At 43.2% G+C, this 25,110-nt stretch overlaps 1 protein-coding gene across 1 annotated transcript; it reads left to right on the top strand.

Moving 5' to 3' along the window:
* The first annotated feature begins 734 nt into the window (after positions 1 to 734).
* Positions 735 to 23,837, top strand: LOC112540433 (uncharacterized). Its single transcript, XM_025165508.2, has 9 exons — positions 735 to 933; positions 3,405 to 3,716; positions 5,178 to 6,305; positions 8,487 to 8,602; positions 9,500 to 9,632; positions 15,358 to 15,515; positions 16,262 to 16,401; positions 19,470 to 19,796; positions 21,122 to 23,837. The coding sequence occupies exons 1-9, from the start codon at positions 735 to 737 to the stop codon at positions 21,297 to 21,299; spliced, it is 2,691 nt and encodes an 896-aa protein (XP_025021276.1). The 3' UTR covers positions 21,300 to 23,837.
* Positions 23,838 to 25,110: the final 1,273 nt, after the last annotated feature.

Consider the following 25,110-nt stretch of genomic DNA (forward strand, 5'->3'; position numbering starts at 1 on the left):
CGTTCTGCTCTCTTCTGTCCAAATTAGGCAATAGAACTCGATGATGGCTTAGATGTTTCTAGGAGAGCAGGTCCAAAATAACCACATGTGGGCCACACCCTTTTTTCCCACTTGGAGACCAGATTCTGAGCAAAGTTATGTTCTGGTGCCTCCTTGCTTCAGGAGATACAGATGCATTGACCTTTATATGCTAAGTGAGGGTGGGAGATTCCTTCAAGAGAACCTCCACTAGATGTTCAATGCCCAACAACAGGCAGAGCATGAATGCCTCCACCTCCTGCATGAGCCTTGACCAATAAAAATCCCTGGTATTTGGTGAGGCAGATACTGGTGTCAGTAGTGACAGACTTGGCACTGTAGAGACATAGGCTGGCTTAGCTCTGGGGCTATCAAGTCTCCTTGACAGAAACAGTTCATGGATTTCTGGACAGTAGCTGGCTGTGTGCACTCACAGAAGCAGCATTCATGAATGTGTGAGACCTCAGAGCCTGGCCAAAGACTAATAGAGAAACTCCCCTGTATTAGGTAGGTCAGATCCCCAACTGGTGGTAAATGCCAGAGCCCCCTCTGGACAGCCAGAGTGTTTGCTCCATTTGCTTGGCTTCCCCCTTCCTCCCCCTCATCAGAGTTGTGGGGGAGAAGAATATAAAACCTCTCACTGTACAGGATGATACTTGGAGTGGAGAGCCCAACCTAGAGAACAGCAGGCTTGCACTGAAAAGAGCCAAGGCATGATGAAGTTCTTTCTCCTTGGTCTCTTTGCTTTGGTCCTCTGGGCTCCTGCGTGCTGGGCTGCCAGACGCAACCCCACGCACCCAATCAAGGATCTGAGTTCCTCATTCTCTCCTGCTCTGAAGGTGTCAGCCCATTCAGTGAAAAGCCAAAGACAGCCAACTGGGAATGAACTAACCCTGGGAAAGGATGTGGCCGAAGGTGAGTCACGGAAAAGGTGGGGCTGGATGGTAGAAGCTTTATGTGGGAGGGGCTTCAGGAAAAAAAGAGGTTGTGTGAAAAGTAATGGGGAGGTGAGATAGGTGACCTGCAAGCTACCTCAAAATAATGAAATGTATCACATCAAATCACCATTTCTAGATAAGCTAACTTTGAAAGATCTGCTGTTTTCTACTCTATCCATCCTTTCATCTCCTACCCTTCTCTACTCTGGGTGTGGCAGTCCACACTGTTCCTTGCCTACTCATCTGTTAAATCTAACAATTAAGACAGCTATATGGTATCAAATGGGAGCGTGATTCCACTTGTAATACAGGATTAGCTGTAAATGTTGCAGCCTGAGGCTTTACAGAACTCCTGTGACTTTAATTAAAACTTACCTGTTTGCTAGTCCAACTTTAATGGCAGGCTGAAATTAATGAAAAACTGCCTGTTAATTGCCCTGTGAATAGCATATTACGTAGGCTGAAATTTTAAATACATTTACTATAAAGTAAAATGCACCAAAGACTGTGGCAGTTACTCCTGAGCAAACATATATAGAACCACATGGTTAATTTCTATAGATCCCATTGGTTTTATTTCTCTAATTATTTGTTTTCTTTCACTATATTTTTCTAAGTAAAAAGGTACTGCTTCGTTATACAAAATGAAATGCAAGAAAATTGGTAACCACAAGGAAAAAGAAACTGATGTCGAAGGCATTAAGGAAAGCTATTCATGGTGTTAGAAACACACTGCCTAGCCCTAGGCAAAGAAAGTACAAAATACAGAGGATTTTAAAGAATTTAATTATTGGCAAGAACTTTTGCTGAATAGAATTTACTTATTAATAAATAATATGTAAAGATATTGGCCAGTTCAGTGTGCAGGGCACTGCTGGTTCATAACTCTATATTGTGTGCTATATGAGTGCCTCTATTTTAATTTTGCATCCAGTAAATTACAGGGAAATAATTAGCACTGAGCAACAGCTGAGCACAGAACCATAGAACAGTACAATTCTGGATTCGCTAATCTGATTTTTTTGTTTGATTGTTTGTTTTAGAAAAAATGTCTGGCCTTCTGTCTACATCCCCATTCAATCAGTGCCTGGCTTGGACTGTTTATGGATCAGTCCCACCATGGGCAGGACTAATTCACTAAATAAAGCCATGACACTTCTTGTGATCAAGGTTGCCAGAAGGGCTACAGTTTTGGGCCATTAAGTCCAACCTCCACTCAGTTCAGGAATCAAAATTAAAGCTTCTCAGACAAATGGCTGTATAGCTTCCACTTGAGTCTATTCAGCAAAGAGGATAATTGTCTGGATGATTGGTTCTACTGTCAGCTTCAGTAAAAGTCCAGGAGTAAATTCAGGATATGGACCTTTCTAATACAAATTATACTTCCTTCTAGATCAGCCTCCCCTAAACTGACACCATCCTATCTGGGTGGTTGAAGATCAGAAAAGGCTCTTGTAGATATTCTTTGCAATGACCACGTTCTTCCAAATAATCTTTCAGGACTCTTCAGGTTCTCAGGTTGCTTGAAATTCTTGGGGTAACCATTGTATAGCCAGATTCCTTATGCAAAAAGGGAATTGTGGGACTGACAGCATTTTTGAAAGATTGAAGTTTTTGCATTCGTACAGTTTGAAGAACAGCAAGTTCCTCCAGCAAACAGAACAACTTCCCCTCCACTCAGAAAAGCAGCACAACCCCATCTCCCAATTTCTGTGTCCTTTTTTAGTGATATCAAAAGACTTCTTTCCTCTTTTCTTTGATTCATACGTTATGCAAAACCAAAACATGTTTTGATTAGTTTTGGCTTAACGTGTCTGAATTCAGCCAATTGTCTTTTTAAATAAACCATTATTAAACCATTATGGGTTAGTGTGATAAGTGAACCCAGTGTCAGTGTCACATAGGCAGAATTCACATGTTGGATTCCAACCACTTGGGGTTTACTCAACAAATCATGTTTTACCAGATCATACCTTAATGCAATGTGTGAGCCAGCATAGATAACACCAACCAACAGGCAGGATGCTGGTCTCATCTCCCAGCAAACTGAAATATATGTGTAGGATCTAGTGTTACCAGCATGACAAGCAAGTTTTGCTTTCCCCATAGCAGTTCCAGATAGGAGTGAAAAAAGAAAAGAAAAAGGTGTATTCAAGGCCAGCCATGTTTTCAGAAGTAAAATCAACTTCCTGCTTCTAATGAACCAGGGTGATTCAGGGGGAAAAAAATCTGTTCCTCTAGGCATAATGAGATTACCTTTTTTTCTGAATTGGGGATAGTGGGACTTGTAGTCCAAAACATGTAGAGGGTGCCTTGCTGAGGAAGGCTGGCTTGGTGACCTTAATGAGGCATAATAAAAACAGGATTTTTTTTTAACTGAGCGTGGAGGATATATTAAAAGAAAAAAAACCCCTTAACTAAATCACTTTTTCCTGTTTCTTTTTCTAGAGCTCTCCAGGTCTGCTGCCCCCAAAGTGAAACATACTGTTGGAGAAAAGGAGATGTCTCTGAAAAGAAGGAAGCTTTCCATCCTGAAGAACAGTGCCTTAAAGAAAAAGGAGCCAATTCACCTCCATCAAGATGACCAGACATGGAAAAAAGGAGACAGAGCTAAGAAGGTGGAGGAGTCTGTCAATGCTGGGAAGAAAGTGCTGGGTGTTAAGAAAATAGAGAGCAAGAGCTTGTATGCTAAACCAGAAGCTGCTGGCCTGGAGGCCAACGGCAGCCTCACCCAGGCAAGAAACCGATATGAGCCAAAAGGTATGAGTGAAATACAGGCTGTTAAGAAAAGAAAGATCAGCCTCTCAGTCGACTTGCAGGACTTCTATTTTCAGGTTTACCTACTAATTTTAAGACGCAAGTGGGCTTCTTAGGGGAATAAGTCCGACAGAATTTAGTGGGATTCACTTTGGAGTAGTTAATGCTAAAGACCATGATGCCCATTATCTTTAGAGGGTTCAGTCAAGGCAATGAATTTAAGAAGCTCTGAACTGACATAGAGAGTCAGTTTGGTGCTGTGGTTAAGACATCAGGCTAGAAACTGGGAGACGGTGAGTTCTAGTCCTGCCTTAGGTATGAAGCCAGCTGGGTGACCTTGGGCCAGTCACTCTCTCTCAGCCCTAGGAAGGAGGCAAGGGCAAACCACTTCTGAAAAACCTTGCCAAGAAAATTGCAGGGACTAGTCCAGGCAGTCGCCAGGAGTCAAAAACTGGCCCAAACACACACACACACACAGGCACACACACAACCCCTTATATAAGATCCCTTAAATTCTCACATATTTGGAATGTCAAAAGGTTGCATTTTGTGGTCACCCACTCTCAGAATGGCCCTAAATGTTTACAATTAAGAGGCTGCCGGATTTCTAATCTGCTTTAATTAATGTGTTTGAATACAAAATCAAAGACTGTCGGTTCTTTGGGATCAGTTTAGTTGGAACCAAGGGGAAATGTTTTCATATATCTAGAGTTGCCTGACAAGCGGACAGCTATGTAAATGGAACAAACTAACAAATAAATCAATGAGAGGGGCTCGTTTGTATATGAATCAGAAATAAATACAACATAGAATAATCATAGCAATGTGATGGGTGATTGTTGCTGTGGACTTCAACTCCCAGAATCCCCCAACAAATGCTGGCTGGGGAATTCTGGGAATTGAGCTCCACACATCTTAAAGTTGCTGAGATTGAGAAACCCTGCTCTAAGTGCATGTGGCAACTTATTCATCCACAAACATGTCTTGATTTTAATAGATGGCTCAGCCTGCATCTTCCAGTAATAATTGCTGTGCACATAATACTTGGTTAGAACTCAAAACAATTAGTCTATATTATTTTGGTAATGGTTAAAACAGTCCAATTAAGTCCAAATTCTTTGGACAGCAAGCTGGAAGTAATCTCTGTAGATCACAGAGATTTACTAGGGTGTGAAGCAGCTATAGGACTTCAGGGACCGTTTAGCATGGCTGGGTGGAAGACTGAACTGAGGGAAAATTCTCCCAAGCAGGTTTCATTGGAACTGGACAGCTACACTGGGCTTGTGGAGAAGAATGCCGCCTTAATTATACTCCATGTCCATGTTGAATAAGGACTATTTAATTAGCTCTTAGGTAATTCATTAAGTGCTGGGCTCCATGTTAACTGGGAAGGGGTTCCAGACATTTGGTTCCAAAATGTTGCAATCTGGCTCTGCCTTTCAATCTGCATTTCCTTTTCTGCAGGTTTGATTCATGCCACAAAAACACCAGTGCAGGGGGACATTGCCAGTCATAGGGCAAAGGCAAGAAAAGGAGATGCCATCAGATATAGGACTGCTACTCAGATGGGAACAGGAAAAGCTTGGCACAGAAGTAAAAGCTGGATACCCTCTCATTCTGCCCATAAACATGTTATTCAGACAAAAGAAGGAAGCAAACCCACATTTCTCCACAGAAATGCCAGCTGGGTATTGTTGCAAAAGGAGAACCGCTCCCCACCGAGAAACACCAGTAGGCCACCGACAGGAGAAGCCCATGGCACTTTCCATAAAAATGACAACCACACAGTGACCTGGAAGGAGCCCAGCATTCTCACTAGGAACAGCACTCAAGCACCCCGAGAGAAAGGGGTTAGGCTTCTCCACGAGAATGCCAGACCACCCCCAAACAGGAAACAGCAGGGAATGCCCTCCACAAATGTCTCTGTGAGGCCTCCTGGACAAAAGCAGGGAACCTTCCAGAAAATTGGCAAAAAGAGGAATGGCAGTCAGGCAGAGCTGGCAAAAGGACCGGTTATTGTTCAGAGTCAGGCTGAAGCCAGAAAGGATTCCGTGACTCCCCTAAGAAATGCCAGCCAGACCCTTCTGCAGGAAAAGCTCAGTCCGTCTCTTAGGGAGGCCAGTCGCGCATCCCCAGGGAAGAGGCTCAGCACCCAGCCAAGGAGCCACAGCTGGGCAGCAGAAGATAAGGCCCACAGCCCTTCTCACAGGAATGCAAGCTGGTCCTTGCCCAGCAAAGCGCCCGGGTCTCCCCACAGAAGTGTCAGCCAGGCCCTGGCCAGAACTGAGCATGGCCTCCAACACAAGAAAGTTGCCCAGGCTCAACTGGGGGGTATACCTGGTGGACCTTTCCAGAATACCACCCGGTTGAAAACTAGGAGAAAACAAAGACTGCTTCGTACAAATGTCTTCCAAGGAAGGACAGTCTCCCCAAAACAGCAGCCTGCAAAACCCAAGAAAAGGGACAGGCCCATCATGCCCTCCCTGCCTCCCACTTGCTTGCTGTCTGAACATGCCATCGCTTGTGGAAATGCCCACTTGAAACAGGTGCCCAAACTGACTGATTCTGCTCTGAAGACCCTCTACCTGGCAGGTGAATCTCTGAATCATCCATGTGCCCAACTTCTGTTGTTGAATTTTGTTCTAAGTTTAAGTGCTCTGCTGGACTGAGTCACATACTTCAGCCAGGTTGTGCTAAATTATAACGTTTTATGCTAAGTAAGTTGTAAAGGTTTTTTTTCTGTATGTGGTTCAGCATATTGTGGGAACCTAGCCTCTGTGTTTCAGAGCAGGCTTCCTCAGCAACTTTAAGATGGGTGGACTTCAACTCCTAGAATTCCCCCAGCCAGCCATGCTGGCTGGGGAATTCTAGGAGTTGAAGTCCACCCATCTTAAAGTTGCTGAGGTTGAGGAACCCTGTTTTAGAGGACCATAGTTCCTGGCTTCAGTGTAGCCAACCAACTGTAACTGATTCAACATGTCTTAGCATAATATGCAGTGTCAGTGGTGCTTGCCTGGTAAGAAATAAACTCCAGTCCTTTTGGAAGCAAGACCAGGTAAAAATGTATAGCAGCCTTCCCCACCTGATGATCAAACAAACGTTTAATGTGAGGAATTGGGATGGAAGATGGAACTGATTCTTAAAAGGGAAAAAGAATTATGCAACTTTGTTGCAGCCTTTAGCACCTTTCATGGTGCCTTAAGGTTGTTATAGAATATGTGTATGTATATAAAGTATATATAAATAACAGACTGGCTAGGGATCTTGGGAATTATAATCCAGCCCATCGGGAAGACTCCGAGTTGCAGAAGGCTTTGGAGGATTAGAACCTGTGTCTGGCAGAGGCATTTCACTTATTATGAATACAAATTTCAAATAAGAGTCACTCTACCCACTTTCCTACTACTCAGCATTTCTCAACCTCAGCAACTTTAAGACGTGTTGGACCAACTCCCAGAATTCCCCTAGCTAGCATGCTGGTTGGGGAATTCTGGGAGTTGAAGTCCACACATCTTAAAGTTGCTGAGGTTGAGAAACACTGTTCTAATTAATAGCAAGAATCAAAGGCTGTGGCCACTTCAGCAGAAGACCCCCCATTCCCCAAGTCTAATAGGGAGATCGGTCTCTTTGCATGCTCACTTTCTTCTTCTGGATTCCTACCCCTGCCATTCCATCATGCTGGAAAGAATTTACAGTGGTCCTGCTACCGTTTGCATGTAACCTTGGCAGGACTACTCACTGACAACAGTGATTTGCCTCATTGTTCCCATGAAGTTGCTGTTACCTCATTACAAATGTGAGTGTGAGAAGGCTTATGTCATCCTTCCTTGTACTGAGGTTAAAGAAAGGTTGTCTCTTGAATGTTGACACCATCCAAGAGCAGCCTCAGGGTGTGTAAATGCTCCTCTTACACCAAAGGCAATGTCAGGTGGCCAGTAATGGGAAAAATGGATCCAAGAGGCATTTATTGGAAATTTCACTCTGATTGAACACTGACTCTTCTGCTGTCATTCTGCCATTCAATGCCTAAAGAGTGGGTGATGTGTCACATGAAATGTTGGAAAAACTGCCAACAAGAGAATGCCATTGGGGCCTGGAATCATGGAATAATGTAACAGGCTGAAATAACATAATGGTGAAATTCCAGTGGAACCCCCCATATGTTAGTCTCAACATGTAGAAATCTACAGATGACTATAAAGAAAAAGAAAAAGAAAACAAAGGGGGAGGAATCCTTTGTTTTAGCAGGAACTCAATTTGTGATTCTTACTATTATGATTATTTGGGGGGGGGGGGCGTCACAACTTATTGAACTTGTGCGGTGACAGAGTGAAGCAGCTGAGTGTTGGTGTCAGGCCCATCCTGTTCCCACTGCAGTGCTGTGTTTTTCCTGCTGGCTGGTGACATGGCAAAGAGGAAGGGCAGCAAAGCTGGAAGACCCAACCAATCTCTTTACCAGTCATGCACTGTATGTGCCTAATCAGGATAGAGGCAGAAAAGGGATCAGCAGTGGGGGCAAGACATTTAATGCCAGTTGAGCTCAAGGATGAGTGAATAGCACCTTCACTCAGCAGTAGAAGAAAACTGAATGCTGTTCTTGTGGGTTGCTGCTTCTTGTGAGTTTTGATGGTAAAAAACCTCTCCTGTGCAGCTCCTATACACTCACTTTCCTTTGGAATCAAATACTGCCTGACTGTATAACATGTAGTTCAAGGATTCAAACAGTCTCTAATTAAGAGAATAACCGTTCACGCTTCCCTCTGTTTTCCCCAGAGAATGAAATCAATAATATCCCAGCTGGAGTTTTTCTGGGATTACCCAATCTGGAATGGCTGGATCTCAGCAAGAACAGGCTGAATTCGACAGGCCTGCACCCAGAAGCGTTCAAGGTAATCAAAGAGGAAGGGCTACTTTAAATGGAGGGGGAAAATGCCAGGGAAGACTGATTTTAGGACCTCTTGTATCAAGCATAGGAAACCCTTTTCCTATGAAGAAATGCTATGGGAAAAGTCAAGTGGAGGCTGTAGCTGCTAGGTAGATAACAGTAGGTAAATAAAGTTTGGCAATTTTGCCAGACTGTCTTTCTCTCGGCTATCCCATTTCTCTCTCGTTCCCTGCCATGTCATATCTCTCTTTCTCATCTTGCTATGGCGTCTCTGCAAGCTGCGTGAAATTAGCACTGCAGGAAATGAGACTGAAGGTGCACGCAATGCGGCATTTAGGCCAGAGATTTATTTGTTTATTCAATATATATGGCCACTCATCTCAAACATATGACTGCGTGGCTAACAGAGAATAAAAACAAGATGAAAATATCATAGAAAAACAATAAACGACATATAGCAGCTGAGATAAAACCAACAACACAGTCAACATCACCAAGATACGGACTCAGTCACACACCCTGGGCCCTGGGCTCAGCAACAAAACCAGGTTTTTAGGGCATTATGTCACAAAAGCCATCAGGGTTGGGGCAAGTCTAATCTCCAGGCGCCACAACAGAAAGGGCTCTTTTCTGGGGGCCCACCAGATGATACTTCCTAATGGACAGGACCTGGAGTATGCCTCTCCTGCTGGATCTCACAAGACAGGTAGATACAGTTGGGGAGATATGGCCCACAAGTAACTCGGCCCCATGCCCCTGGTTCCCTGCTCCATGTTTACATGCAGAGCATGTCCCCAGCTACTGAAGCCTTATCTTGCCTATCTGCAAAACAGCAATATTGGAATGATTATCAGTTTCTTCTCTTCTGCTATCGATACTGACCCTCTTTCTTCCGATACAGAACCTCACAAAGCTGAAGCGTCTGAATCTGGATGGGAACCAACTCACTTCAATCCCGGCCTTGCCGAGTTCATTACATGAACTTAAATTGAATGACAATAATTTAGCAGGGCTTCACAGACAAAGCTTCAGAGGTATGGGACCTCTCCCTTTCACAAGATGTCTTTTCCTAGGGTAGCAAAAACAGCAAAAGGTCTTGCGACACCTAGAACAGGTATGGGCAAACTGTGCGTGTCATCAGGGGCCCTCGTTTCAAAATGCTAGAACTTTTGTTAGCAGGAGAGGTAGTGTACTAATTCACTTCTCTCAGAGATTTGTGTAAGTCTGCCATGTCCTAGACGTAATCAATGCTTCTTTTTCTCCAGAAGAATGCACTGCACTAAAAAATAGAGGTTACCGTGGTGTTTTCATATATTCTGCTAAAGCTATGCCCCTTAAAATTGTTCAGTTCCTCCACCCCACACAGAAGTTACAAAAGGAGCTCTGGGGCCACAGATGGCCCTGTGGAGCATGTACCCACTTATGTACTAATCTGTGCTTTTTAACCATGTTGGCAAAGCCATAAGTGGTTGAATTAATATAAGACACTAATTCATAAATCATCATTTACAAACCATAAATAATGGCTAGATTTACATATCATAGTAAGCCACACTAAGAAAGCTAGATTATGGATTAGCTTCATGTGTGAATCCAGCCAGCATCTAGCTTCAAACTCAGGTTGTTGTTGGTTTTCTGTTTTACAAATATAAGGAAATAGAGAAGGGGTAGAGGAGCAGTGATCGATCCATCCATCCATCCATCCATCCATCCATCCATCCATCCATCCATCCATCCACCCATCCATCCTTCCCTTCCATTTTTATACCACTCTCTCGCAAGGCTTAGGGTGATAGACAAGCAATAAATAATAATAAAATACACCACCAATCCCTCATTTAAAATAGAATAAAATCCATAACTTATAATACATTACTAAAAGATGCTGAAAGAGAAACAGTAGGAAATAAACGCCTAATCAAAAACAAATGCTTATTCGTAACAACCTTTTCCAATTTGGTCTATCCAAATGTGCTGGAGGGCAACATCCATAATCCCCAGTCAGCACAAGGATGCAGTTGGGAGTAACTGGATCTGAAGCCCAGTATTTCTGGAGTTTTGAGGAAGACTAGTTTACAACAACCCAGCAAGGGAACACAGTTGTGTCGTTATCCCCATACTGCTGGGGATGGGATACCGTTTATTTATTTATTTTTATTTTCCACATTTCTACCTCACCACAATCCAGAGATTTCCAGTGGCTTGCGTAAAATATAAAAACCGAGTAAAACATCCACAATATAACAACGATAAAAGCAGCAAAACAACACTATCCAAACAGAAAACTACAAGCAATAGAAGTAGAAAATACTAAAATCAGGAGGAAGCTTTCTGTCTTTAAGAGCTTCTGAAATGTCCACAAGTAGAGGGCTGGTCAGGTTTCAAATGGGAGGTTGTTCCACAGTGTCAGCGATGCCAGGGAAAAGTGCCCCCCCTCCCCCCCCCGTATTCCTGAAATATGGGATCAGTAACAATCTCTGATCTAATTGGTCAGGCTGGTACTGGTAGGAGTAGGCAGTCTGCAGATACCTACGTGCCAAGCCATAAAGGGCCTTTAGAGGTTAAAAGCAGCACCTTAAATTGCTGCTGGAAACCAATCAGCAACTAATTCATGGCCTGCAAAACTGGCGTTATATGCTCCCAGTGACAGGAGCCAGAAAATATGTGGGCTGCTGCATTTTGGATCGATTGTAGTTTCCAAGTAGTTTTTAAGGGCAGCCCCAAATAGAGTGCATTACAGTAGTCTTGTCAGATGGTGATAAGGGCAGTAGGAAGATTAGTCTCACTGGGTAGCCTCATCTCCATATTGCAGGTGGCAACAGGGCCCCCTGGCCAGAGGGACTGAAAATAACCCTGTGCTAGAATAGAATATAGAACGTTAAAAGCCCGCATAGCAGAGTGGGTAGGTGGGCGAATGGGCAGGCAGGAAAGGAGGCTCAGCAGAACTGAACCGACTGTTGAATGGGGAAAGACTTCCTGGGTCCCAAAATCTGCATTTCATAAAAGCTTATAAATCTATACGACAGCTTTTAGGAATGAATGAAATATGAATGAATGAGATAGGACCACCTATCTCCCCTAGTATCTGCCTGGCTGCTTCAATCTCACAGGGTTGGTGCGCTCTGGGTTCCTTCAATTAAACAACGCCACCCGTTACGATCCTGGAAGTGTGCTTTCTCTGTTACAGCACCTGCCCTCTGGAATGAGGTTCCACCCAAGTTCTGGGAGGCTCCCAACCTATTGGTCTTTCAGAGGGCCTTGAAGACTTGCCTCTTTGCCCAGGCCTTTGGCTAGGATGGGTATAGCGCCTTCTGAGGAGTGGGTGTGTGCATTGTTGTTGCCTAGTTTTGCCATCTTTGCTTCCTGGGTTATCTTCTTTTATTTGCTTTATTGTTTTATAGTTCTCCTGTTTTCTTGTGAACTGTTGTTGGGAGTTGGGTGGTATACAAAATAAATATATACAGGTAGTTCTCATTCAGCAACCACTCGTTCAGCGATTGTTCAGTTACAATGGCATTGAACGAGGAGACTTATGACTGGTCCTCATAGTTGTGGCCATCACAGTGTCCCCATAGTCAGGTGTTTGTGATTTGGGTGTTTGGCAACCAGTTCGTAATTACGACATTACGGTGTCCCATGGTCATGTGATCACCATTTGCGAATTTCACTGTCAGCTTCCTACAAGCAAAGTCAATGGGGAAGCTGGCAGGAGGTTGCAAATGGTGATCACGTGATGTCGCAGCTAACGACTGCATGGGATTCACCTAATGATGGCAACTCAAACTGTTGGAACTGCCGTTGTAAGTCGGTGTGGTCACGTGATGTTGCGCTTTAAAGACGGTGTTGCTTAGCAATGGAGTTCCTGGTCCCAATTACCTTTGTTAACTGAGGACTACCTGTACATACACATACAGACATACATACATATACAGTGGTACCTTGGGTCATGAACACTTCTGTTCACGACCAATTCGGGTCACGAACAGCACCGTTCGCAAAATTTTGCTTCCGTTCGCGAACTCCGGAACGGGTGACGAACAGGATCTGCGGCCATTTTCCCTCCCGTGACACGTGGTCGCGGCTTCCTGTAGGGAGGGGGACTCTCCCTCCAAGCAGTAACCGCCTCCCCACCCGCCTTCCTGTCCTCCATGCCAGAAGTCGCATTGAGCAAGGTTAGCGTTCTCTCTCTTCGTACTGTACTTTGTGTCATATTTTTGTGGTTTAAAAAAAAAAAAAAACATATGGTTCAGAACGGATTAACCGTAATTACATTGAACCTTATGGGAAAATTTGATTCGGGTCGCAACCAAAATTGGTTGGTGACCAAATTCGTAGGGGTCAGAACGGATTAACCGTATTTACATTGAACCTTATGGGAAAATTTGATTCGGGTCGTGGAACGAATTAAGTTCGTGAACCGAGGTACCACTGTATTTAATATGTTTATTATATAATATAATTATACCTACTTCCCTTTGCTCCAAAGGTCTCAAAGTAGTTTACATGGTTATTTTCCCTTCTTCAGCCCAACTTATCCTCAAAACATGCTGGCTGGAAATGTTGGGAGTGGCCTTCCCTAACATGTTGTTTTCCGGATGTGTTGAACTACAGCTACCATCACTTCCAGATACGTTAGAGACATGGTAGGGGACAAATGACAACATGGGTGTGACAGTATTATCACACAATTGCTACAACTGGTATCAGGCATTGGGACACAAGTACGGAATGGCGACCTTCACGATTTGTTGCAGACGCTGCTGTTTGATGATAGGTTGTGTAGTTCAGTGCATCTGGAGGGCAGAACGTTGGGGAAGATCGCTGTTCTGCAGTTTTACACATTACACAACACATGTGTTACCAAGATGTAGACAGTAGAACAATTATATAATAGGACACGCCATTATTATACATGAACTCATTTTGCTAACAGCATCCATGTGTCTAAATATCTGAACCCACTGAACAGTCAAATAGACAAAAGCTGTGAAAAGAGTGCCATTGACTCATGCAGGCACACAAAAGGCTCTGTGTTGCATAGGTATTTCCTCAATTGAAAGTCAGAATAAGGATACATCCTGGGTCGTATTCATATTCATATTCATTTATTTTATTGCTTTGTTATTATGTTCTACAGCTTGCCTTTCCTGCAGGAGTTCAGTGCAGTGCACGGGGATCCCCCCCCCCCAGCTTATCTTCACAGTCACAAAATCTGGGAGTTATTTGGGCTCAGAGACAGTGACTTGAAGCTGGGTCCCCGTCCCGCACCTTAATCACAACATCATGCTGGCTGTCTTTCAATACAGCAGACACATTCTACCCTTTCACCCAAGCAGTGTTAAACAGAGGTTTCCAGTCAATCCAGAATTAAGAGAGCATTTGTTATTCTACTTTTTTTTTCTCCTATGACCTCCCATGTTGGATGTGCAGCTTGCTTTCCGAGCAGCTTGTTAGCAGTTGATAAATAGTATGTAAACAGGAAGCTGCCAGGCACATTGGACCTACTGTAAGCAAGTTCTGTTATGTTTGCACTTAACAGAGGCTCTTTGTTTCTGTCTTCTCTCCAAGGGTGAAGTATGGTCTAATAATTCCTATTTCATACTTCCAGAAGGAAATATGAAAATTGGGCTTATGTACATACAAAATTGTCATTTGTGTGATTTGGATTTTTTCATTTCTTGAAACTGCCAGGTCCTCTGTTACAAAATTGGAATGGCTGAGAACAGGGATGTTAACCTTTTCTTTCTGACCTTCTTCTAAAAGGTTTTCCAGTGGTGGGTTAAGTAGCAGATGAGCAGTTTTCCCCATCTCTTTGTCAAATTCTTGTAGGTCACATAGAAGATGATGCATATAAGAGCAGGGCTATGAAGAGTCATAGGCCATCAAGTCCAACCCCTGGATCTGTGTAGGAACCTAAAATTAAAGCATCACTGATAGATTACTTTTAGCTTCCGCTTAAACATATCACGTGAAGGAGAACTTATTATCTCTGGGTAATTTGTCCCAGTGCTGAACTGCTGTTGTTCCTCTTTCAAAATCTGCCTTCCTATAACTTAAATCTATTATTCCATGCCTTGGAATGATGGAGAATAAGGCTTGACCTTCTTCAGTGTGATGTCTTCTAAGGCATTTGCAGATGCTATCATCTCCTCTTTCAGTCTTTTCTTCTAAAATAAGTGGATAAGATGCTAATTTTTTAATAAAGTTTCCTTCAAGTCAAGCAGAACTCTTGGAGACTTCATGAGCACATCCAAAGCCATTTTCTTGGCAGCAATACTGAAGTGATTTGCCATTGCCCTCTTCCAGCATGCTTTTTGGACTTCCCAATTTAACCTATAGCTCAGATCTTTTCTGGCTGTGTCTTATGCTGATTTGGTCTGACTCCGCTTAGTTTTTCAGGATCAGCCAAAGCTGCCTAGGTGTTCCCATTTAGCTGGGCCAATTCTTTATAATTGCCGAACATCCATACAATCCTTGAATTACAGCTCCCTTACCTTTTGTGGTAGCCTTTTAAGCTATTGATTTCAGGAGGCTGTGGGAGCATGGAGTGTGATTTGGCTTAATGTGGAGGTTGGGAAGCAACCAATGTACATATTTTATACAAGATTCTCTTTATCACTGCCATTCCAGCACTGAGTCAACTTGAGCATCATTTCATAATACATTTGCAACCTATTTTCCACCTGATCTGTGTATTTTCAAAAAAGTTCTGAGAGGACACATAGAGATGCATTCGTTCACTCATGCTTTCTTCCACAGGCCTTTTCAGACTGCTCACCTTGGAGCTAGAGGGAAACCAGCTGCATGATGGCAATGTTCCCCCTACTGCTTTCAGGTCCCTGGACGGGCTTATTTACCTGCGACTAGATCGGAACCATTTTCGGACTATCCCATCAGGTTTGCCTGCATCTCTGCAGGTAAGCAGAGTACCTTTAATTTAGATCAGGATGTAACTCCAGAAGTGGACTTCCCCAAGCTGGTATGCTTCCAGCGGTGCAGAACTGCAATCTCCTTTGTGCTGATTAGAGGTGATGGGAATTGTAGCCCAACCGTTGTAATTGATGTGTTGACAACTCTTGGTTTGTAATTGATACGTTGACAACTCTTGGTTTGGAAAATACGGATCGCCTAGCCCAGACTAAAAGCAGAATCTGGAAGATGAGGAGTTCATTTCAGCTCTGAAAAGCTGGAGGTGGTTGCTCAGGAAATATTTAGTGATTAATAAGGCTAGTAGTATCAGTGGTGGCTGGTCTTGGCTGTGCCACTAGGAGGAGAGGCAGCTGAATTAGCTCCCTTTCTTATTGGGTAACTGCGAGGGCAACTTTATAGTCCTCTGTTTGAAAGACTGCCCAAGTCTGATTTAAAGAAGGTGGATGGTTAAAGAGTAAAGCAGGAGAGGCCTTGGTGTTGCCATCCGCAGTCCTATCTATATATCACCTTGAGCTCCCTTCAGAAACAGCACAGTGGTTAGCCTCATTCAACCTGTCTCCCTCTAGCCGTAGTGGCTTGGAAGGTGGGGAGGTGCTGGCTATGGATCCTAGCTAAATGTCAGCTAATGAGACAGAGCAGACTGGGAAGGATAGGAGAAGCAGAGGGAAGGTGGTGTCTGGGCTGCTGCTGGTTGTGTCCGGAGTCATCTTAAGGAATAGGCATCTCCTTACAGGAGCTGCACTTAGATTCCAATCGCATCGAGGAGGTGCCTGAAGGTGTCCTCAACAAAACCCTGAATCTCACTGTGCTGGTTCTGAGCAACAATAAGCTGGAAGAGGATCGTATTGCTCCACGTGCCTGGATTGACCTCCTGTGAGTAACACAGTATTTCCATTCCTAGGGACAGAGCTAAGGCCCACCACCTTTGAACTAGGATTGGCAGTCAGCCCCACTTGCAAATGTGATGACAATCAGAAATGCAAGACTGCATGTTCTTTTTCTTTGGATCTAGATGCACTAGCAGGCAAAAGCAACTTCTCCTGTGAATTTCTGCCTGTTCTGCAGCTATTAAAGGCCTAGGAATCCTGCCAGGAAAAGAATAGCTAATACAAGCACTTTTGTGTTAACGATTGGCAAGATGCAGGCAGGAAGCTTTTCCACATAAGAATTACTCAGTTTCTTGCAAATAACATGACAAAAGAGGTGTGTTTAGAGAGGAGGGTTAAGCGGGAGGGGATGACAAACGCAGTGTTGCGTCATTGGTTTGCAAACTTCACCCCTTTCCTACATGTGCTGTGATGCACGTATAAAAGCGGCAGAGCCTGCGTTCTGATGGTGTGGCACAGCTTTCATCATTTTGACAAAAGCTCTGGATTCTGCAGGTACCTCTGGAGAAAAACGCAAAAACATTTGTCAAAATGGGGCTGGCAGCAATTCTCTTTTTTGTGGAATGGTAATAGGGGATTTGTATTACTCCAAGAGTAGGAACAGTTCAGGATAGGACACTGCCTGAATGATATTCTTGGTGCCCTCTTATGGGTCAGCTGGAGGGAACAGGGCTTGGCTCCTAATGTTCTCAGCATTCTGAGATCAGCAGAAGTAGAGATGTTTGTGCCTTGACTGCAGGCTGCTTCGGAAGGATGGAGCGGTGGTGGAAATGGTAGCAGTGAGCAAATGCCCCGTTTCAATGCACTGTCTTTCAAGAGAGAATCGCAGAAAAAACCCTGCAATTTCTGAGTTGACAATTAGAATGACAAAATTACACCAGATAAAACAATTATAATATAATATAATATAATATAATATAATATAATATAATATAATATAATATAATATAATATAATATAATATAATATAATATAATATAATTCAACAACAACAATAATAATAATCCCACTTTTAAGCTATTGTCAAAGTTGTGAGCTCTGTTGCCATATAGGTATGTTAATGCCCTTCTCTCTTGTTGCACTGAGTAAAAGGGGGTGGGTTTCTTTGACTTGATAGCTGTGTTCTATTAAGTCCGATCTTATGCAGCAATGTTGTTTTGTGGCTCATATGTTTTAATTTAATTTAAATTTATTTAAAACTTAATTTAATATATAAGCTGCCCAACTCCATTACAACTCTGGGCAGCATACAATATTCAAAGTTTAAAATAAAACTCTCCACAGAATACAAAATGAATGTCTGGCAAACACACACCAGACAACCCAAAGGGGCCTGCCACCCACTGTAGCCTAGGCCTGGGAAAAGAGCCGGGTCTTAAGGACTCATTTAAATAAGATGAAGGAAGAGGCCATATGAGTATCTGGAGGGATGTCATTCCAGGGGGTAGGTGGCTACAGCAGAGAAGGCCTGCTTCCTGGATCCCATCAGGTGGGATTGCTTAATTGATGGGACCTGGAACATGCAGAATTTGCCAGATCATACAGGGCGGCCAGCAACTATGGGAGACAGGTGGACCCTCAAGAAACCAGGTCTTCTGCCATGAAGGGCTTTATGGGTGATGACCAGCACCTTGAATGCACCCAGTACAGCTTCTAGACAGAGGTGTTGCATGGGCATACTGAGGCATGTCCATAACTCCTCTGGCCACTGTATTCTGGATTAGCTGTGGCTTCTGAGAGGTCTTCAGGGCAATCCCACATAAAACATCGCAATAGTCCAAAAGCAAGATGACTAAAGCATGTTGTTCTGCAAAAACAAATTAAAACTTACATTGTAGCATGCATCACCGAGATATGTGTGTTTTGGCAATGCTTGGGGGGGGGGTGTTCTCTGATACAGCTTTTGTGCCAGCAGCCTCCCTTAGCTCATTTGACTATATGGCATTGTCAGAAAGCACAATTAAAGTTATTTCATTCTGCCTGGTTTTGCTCTGCCTTGATTTTGTAAAGTATCACCACATTGCCAGATTTGAGTGCCTGCATGATGATGTCACATCATTGGCCCAATGCAGTCCACAACTGCTAAAGGAAGGAGGCTTATTTTTTTAAAAACAAATATTTTATTTATTTACTTATACAGAAATCTGTATACTGCATACTGCAACCGAGCTGCAGATCAGCTGCAAAGAGCCAGTAAACAGCATTCAAGAAAAGCAAGTGAGAAAGGGTTTAGCTTGACTTTTTACATAAACACTCCCATCTATTTTTTTACCACTAAAATGTTTGTAGACATCAAATCAGCACAGCTCTGCTTTGTCTCGACTGGGTGTAGAACTGTTCCTTGGCTGGGATTCTTCTGATCTCAATAGTTTATTTTAAAGTAGCAAAAAGACCATTATTGTGATGGAGCAGTCTGCATTTAGAAAGGCTGTTATGTTGCAATGTCTGTGGAAAAGGGCTTTTGCAACGCATCTCTGTGAACTCTAATGGCATTACCAGATGTGGCTTCAAATCCACTGGGGAAGCCAATTCACCCCCCACTGATCAGTGGAAGGAAACATTGGGTGCTTTCCGTTGCATCAGGTCCTGGCCAGGGTGCAGGAACAGAGTTTAGGGGGGGGGGGTTCTTTTCTTTTCATGTTGCCCCTTGGAGGATGAGTCAAATGTCATATGTACAGGATAGAAAAAAAGTAACCCCATCCATATGATAGTTTTCAAAAGGCCCTTGCTCTCTGCATCTAATAGCGCCAATGTCCCAAACTATTCAGTTCAGCCTTGCTTCTAGTTGCACAGTCCCATCTAGAGATCTACTTCTCAGTCACCATAGAGCAGTGTTTCTCAACCTGGGCAACTTGAAGATGTGTGGACTTCAACTCCCAGAATTCCCCAGCCAGCCATGTTGAAGTCCACACATCTTCAAGTTGCCCAGGTTGAGAAACACTGCCACAGAGTGTGACCAAATATCTGAATATGGCTTTTATCTCTAGAGATGATGAAAGAGTGATAACTCAAGTTAGCAATCCTGATGGACACTTGTGTTTATTTCACTTCCAGGAACCTGGAGGCACTGGATTTGTCTCACAACCGCTTAGTACATGTGCCCTCGTTTCTGCCCCGGCATTTGAAACAGTTGACATTGCATCACAACTTCATTGAACGTATCCCTGGCTATGTTTTTGCCCATATGAAGCCTGGCCTGGAATTCCTGCATCTGTCCCACAATGTGCTGCGGGATGATGGCGTCCACGCAGTCTCCTTCTTAGGGCTCTACCGTTCGCTTGCCGAACTGCTCTTGGACAACAATCAGTTCCAGGCCATTCCGCGGGGGATCATCAACTTAAAGGGGTTGCAGGTTCTGCGGCTGAGCCACAACCACATCCGGTAAAGGAACTCTGTTCTGCTCTTTGCTGCCTTTGAAGAAGGGTAACCAGAGTATTGTAGATAGAGCATGTGCCTTGCATGTCTAGCCTTCCAATGGAAGAAGCTTTTTGAAAGAGGCAATTGGGCTTGATCCCACGCTCCTGGACCGTATGCCCCAATACTCTTATCGGCCAGAGTCTTAGGTCTGAGGGAGGTTCAGGCCCCTAGAGCAGTGGTTTTTAAACCAGGGGTAATTAAACTGGTGGTAATTACATGATTCTTAAACAAGGGGATAATTTGGGTATATCCCGAGTGTATGTAATTGCTTGCTTGTGAGTCAAGAATTCAGTTTGGGACTGCCTTTGCCAAGGTGTTTCTGTAAAACAAGAATCTTGGTTTTTTGTAGGGGAAATGACATTGCTGGAGACTGGGAAGAGGGGTAATTGGGTCAAAGAGTGTAAGAACCACTGCCCTGGAGAGAGAAGACTGGCAAGCGCCCATCCCAGTGCTAGATTGAACCCATGCACAAGGAAAGGCATCAGTGATGGTGGAAGCATGGTTTGGCAAAAGAAAGTAGATGGGGGAAGCGAATAAAAGAGTGAAGGGGGCTATATAGCTCTTAGCTGGCCAACCCTATTTTATTCTTCTTCCCATATTCCCAAGTGCTGAGGAATCCCAGGGTTGACTCTTACTAGGGTCCCTTTTCTGTAGGAAAGAATACTGGAGACTGGTCATTTCTGCTTCTTGTTGGTTTATTTATGAGTGTATCCAGTAAGCAAGTAGCATCCAAGTTACTCTTGAAGCAACACCAGTCTCCCCAAAATCCTAAGGGGGGCTCATGCAGTCTCAGGCCTGTATCTGGCCTACAAAACAGCTCTTGTTAAACTCTTCCAATGCTTATTTCTGCAGCAGGCTCAGCTTGGACGTGGAAAATGTGCTCATTCTTTCTTACTGAGCAAGAGGCCCCAAGGAAAAGGGATGAAGTTATGCTGGACTTCTCTAATGCTTCGTTGCAGTATAACCTTGCTTACCTCTCTGTGGGTATCTGGATGGTCACGGTGGGAATGGAATACAGAAAATCTCTCAAAAGAATCATCTTATGGTGGGGTAGATTCCCAGCCGCTGTACCCTGTTCTAAGATGACTCGTCGGCCAGGAAATTTCAGTCTCATTCCAGTCTCACTAACTTTAAGTGGCCTTAGCTAAGCCATTCAGTCCTCCCATTTTTAAAAGGGTGTTAACCTTGCTCCACATTAAAGGACTACCGAGATAAGTTACAAAAAGTACTGCAAAACTCTCAGTAAGTCTTTTATACACTTCTTTGTTCTTATTCTTTCTTTCTGGTAGGCACGTCCCCCTGAACTCTGTCTGTGACACACGAGTGTCAGAAGACTCAAATATTGTGTCCTTGCACCTGGAGAACAATTTGATTGACCGCCGCCGCATCCCTCCCACAGCCTTCTCCTGTATCAAAGCCTATCATAGTGTGATCCTGCGACCACAAGAGAATGAAGATGATTATTAAGCCACTGGGGGAGTCAGACTAACAGCTCTGAAGCAACCACAAACTTACTATGGGAAAAAAGGGTCCTACCCTGAAGGTAGGTGGTGGCTAGAGAAGAGATCTCTGCTGTTCAGGATATTATTCTACTAAAAAAATAAGAAAAGATGCATCTACTCACATCCCCTCTTCTCTATAGCCAATTTTACATGCCTCCCATCCCTTGTACCCCATTTCTTTACCCACGTTATGGGCAGCCTTTTCTTGTGAGTACTGAGAAGATAGTTTTTTTTAAAAGGAATACATTGTTTACAAACATATATAAAAGACAGGCAAGCATCCAGGCAGACATATTTTCCTCCAAAACAACAGGCAGCATGACCTTGAGTTCGTCTTATCATCCAGCTACAAAACTTAGATCTTTTCCTTTCTGTTTTAATGAAACAGATGCACATCAGTAATAAGAAAAGCAAATAACGCTAATAATGGACACCAAGAACAAAACATTAGAGATCCATAAGATGCATGGATAGACAAAAAGTAACCTATTATGAAATAGTTGGATAATCAAATTAAAATATGGAGACCAGATGTTAATAAAATAATCTATAATTGAAGGGTGCACCAAGACTCTTTAATGCTAATTTGCCACACTTTTAAATACCACTGATCCAAACAAAGATGTATTCACAGTTTAACAGGAATAAATCTGATAGCAAGAAGAAATTGAACTAATTTCTTGTTATTGCAGTGTTTATGTGTCCTGAGACTTATGGAAGATAAACCTACAATAGGAATAATTGTCCAAGATTGTTTAATTGATTTCCCACTTTCTTTTAAGACAACTAAGCATACATATATACAATATATAACATGTAACTAAGCAATACAACAACCACCCATTTCTAGTGGCAATTTGATTATGACACTCTCCACCCCTCCAGTCTAAAACAGTTTAGATTAATATACATCAAACTATCAATTTAACAGACTTTGGTTTAGCAACCTTCAGATTAAATGCTCAAAATGTGCAGGATCCAGAGGGCTGCTGCTGTTGGTGCTGCCTGTTGGCCAGTACGCTGCTCACCCTGCCATCTCTTAGTTGACTTCGATAGCTCCTCCGATTCATGGAACAGCTCAGTTGTGTGATCGTTCTGGCTCCGGTGCTCCTAGGCCCTGATCCTCACCCTCCATGCAGCCTCTTGGCTGTAGCTCCTTTTTGGCCCGCCAATCTGCCACATGCGATCGCCCATGCTGCCTCTTGCTCCTCAGCGGCAATTCAAATTCCCTTTTGTCTTCTTTTTTGTACACATGTACTTGGGGTCCCAAAATCGCCATTTAACGGACATTTGGTTTTAATGGACACTCTTCCCCCCATGAGTACATTAAATCAAGGGTTTAGTATAATGTAATTTTAAGGGGAGTAATATAATCTGTGAATTGTTTTTTATGGCCAGTTCTTGATGAATCACCAAAACAGATTAGAAGGGACTTTCATGCTATAAAGTTCCAAGATGATTCATCAAGTTCAGTTCCCAAATCCTCTTTTCATACTTTTTGCAGACTTTCAAGGCAGCCTGTCATATTTGATATAAGGGTTCTGCATGACGCTAAAAGTTTCCTTTGATTTGAAATGGTGGATATAGACCACTGACACAGAGTTTTGTCTGCTTTGCTGACTACGTTCCAGCAGCATTGCACAAGATGATGCTAAGAAATTGTTTTGATTTGTCATTTGTATGCTGCTGACATTAAATAAAAGGATTAAATCTCTGGTTTTTACCCATTCTCCCTCCACCCCAAGCTCTTTTGTCAGCCACTCCAGACTCGATCACCTTATCCACTCAAATCTGCAACGTATACATATAAGGCCTGATGTGCAAAGTGACTGAATTCTGGACCATGTCACTTTTTTATTTTCTCCATGCAAAAAGATTCCTATAATTAAATGCGTGATGGCTCCTTTACTGGCCTAGTGCCAGAATGTGTTTATTTGAAACAATGTGTACAACTGTTGTTGCTGTTCAAATAGACCAGCCATTGCAACTAAATGCCTTTCAAAGTTGTTGGACAAAACTTTCATCATCCACAGGTAACAGGATGCAAGTCATGGTCTAACATCCTGAGTTTGCAAACATTAAATTAATTACTTCATTTGAAATTCTGGTTGGGGAAGGCTGAAGTAGACCATATTACACTCTATCAAATGTTATATGGCAAGTGAACGAAGGGTGTGTATGTATGTATGTATGTGTATATACATACCCACACATGTATGTTTAAATGTCCAGATATACCTTGTCTTGAAAGATCAAAGCCCCTTGGAAGTCAATGGCTTAATTTAATTTCTCATGTTAGCAGCATTCCCACAAGGCATTTTTGCTCAAAACATCAATTGTTTTGTATAATCTGTTCACGTGATATCATTATGTTCATCCACAATGTAATTGATGTTACATTTTTTCTGTATTTCTTCACTGAAACTGCAAACTCTCCCCCTAGTTTTCTTTATATATAACTCTCTTGCAGTTTCAGTTTGTAAAATAAAAAGCACCACATCAATAAAAGTTTAGCGAAAACATACTGCCTAACTGTGTTTGTTTATCTATGTATTTTACATAGTTCTATGCCATCCTAAGAGCCAGTTTGGTGTAGTGGTTAAGGCACCAGGTTAGGAACCAGGAGACCCTGAGTTCTAGTCCTGACTTAGGCATGAAGCCAGCTGGGTGACCTTGAGCCAGTCACTCTTTCCCAGCCCTAGGAAGGAGGCAGTGGCAAACCACTTCTACAGTCTTGCCAAGAAAACTGCAGGGACTAGTCCAGACAGTTACCAGGAGTCAAAAACTGACTCAAAGGCACAATAAAAAAAGCCACCTTAGTCATAAGACTCTGTGTGATTTATATGGGATGTTTAATTTTTTCCCAAGCTCCTGTATTAGACATAATAAACATAGTTGCTGGGAGTTGGGTGGCATAAATTTAATAAAACATTATTGTTATTATTTATTATAAATACTGATCCAAGCTTGATTTCAAAATGTAAAAGAAGACTTATTGGGGAGAGTATTTACTGCAATAAATGTAGTTGGCTTGTTGGTGGCTTAGTATGTTGTATGAACCCAGCCAGCTGCGGCTTATTCAATAAGCCCTACAATATGTAAAGATAGTTATTAACTGATTTCAAAAGTGTGCTCAGTCCATGTATTTCAGGAGCCCATGTAAAATCTGACAAGCCCAGAAGTTCGATGTCGGCTGGGAAAGAAAACTGAGTTCTGCCAGTGGTGTGTTGCTGGTTCTGTCACCTTTCAGTATGTTACAGGTTCTTGGCTGCTTCCGAGCAGCAAAAGGTTTCACACACTGTACTTTTTAGTGTTACCACATTTGGGGAACACTGTTTTGCTTATTCCAAGGGCTGCTTCCCAGTGCTGCTGGCCACTGACAGTTTCTGCTACTCCTGCCATTCTCTTGCAACATTTATAGGGGATGGAGCTCCTGCTTCAGCCCACACCCTTCTCCACCCCTGTAGCATCTCAGCCAGGCTAAGGTTTGGACACGGGTTTAGCACGAGCATAGTACGCATGTTAAGAAATAACCCAACTAACAGGTGTGGAGATGATGACAGGTAGCTAAGCTGATTAGTATTTCTGCCTGCAAGGGTGGGAGAGGAAAGGAAGGCAGGGAGATCCACCCACCAGCTTCCTTGTTCTGCATTAGAACTTCTGGACCGCATCGTCTCCCAGCCTTGTTAGCAAGGCGGCTTAGCACAAAACGGCAGCGCGACATATACCACCCTGCTTTTCTTCTGGCTCACTGACTGGAGGGATGTCGGGCTGTG

The sequence above is a fragment of the Python bivittatus genome, unplaced genomic scaffold (assembly GCF_059951505.1).
Source record: "Python bivittatus isolate LINGU-HERP-01145 unplaced genomic scaffold, Pbiv_v1 ctg000220_np1212, whole genome shotgun sequence".
NCBI lineage: Eukaryota > Metazoa > Chordata > Lepidosauria > Squamata > Pythonidae > Python > Python bivittatus.

Excerpts from the sequence above, each read along its gene's own strand:
- LOC112540433 (XM_025165508.2), top strand. The coding sequence starts at position 735 with ATGAAGTTCTTTCTCCTTGGTCTCTTTGCTTTGGTCCTCTGGGCTCCT. Across the intron at positions 6,306-8,486 it reads GAAGACCCTCTACCTGGCAG|AGAATGAAATCAATAATATC; the intron begins GTGAATCTCTGA and ends TGTTTTCCCCAG. Across the intron at positions 19,797-21,121 it reads CTGAGCCACAACCACATCCG|GCACGTCCCCCTGAACTCTG; the intron begins GTAAAGGAACTC and ends TCTTTCTGGTAG.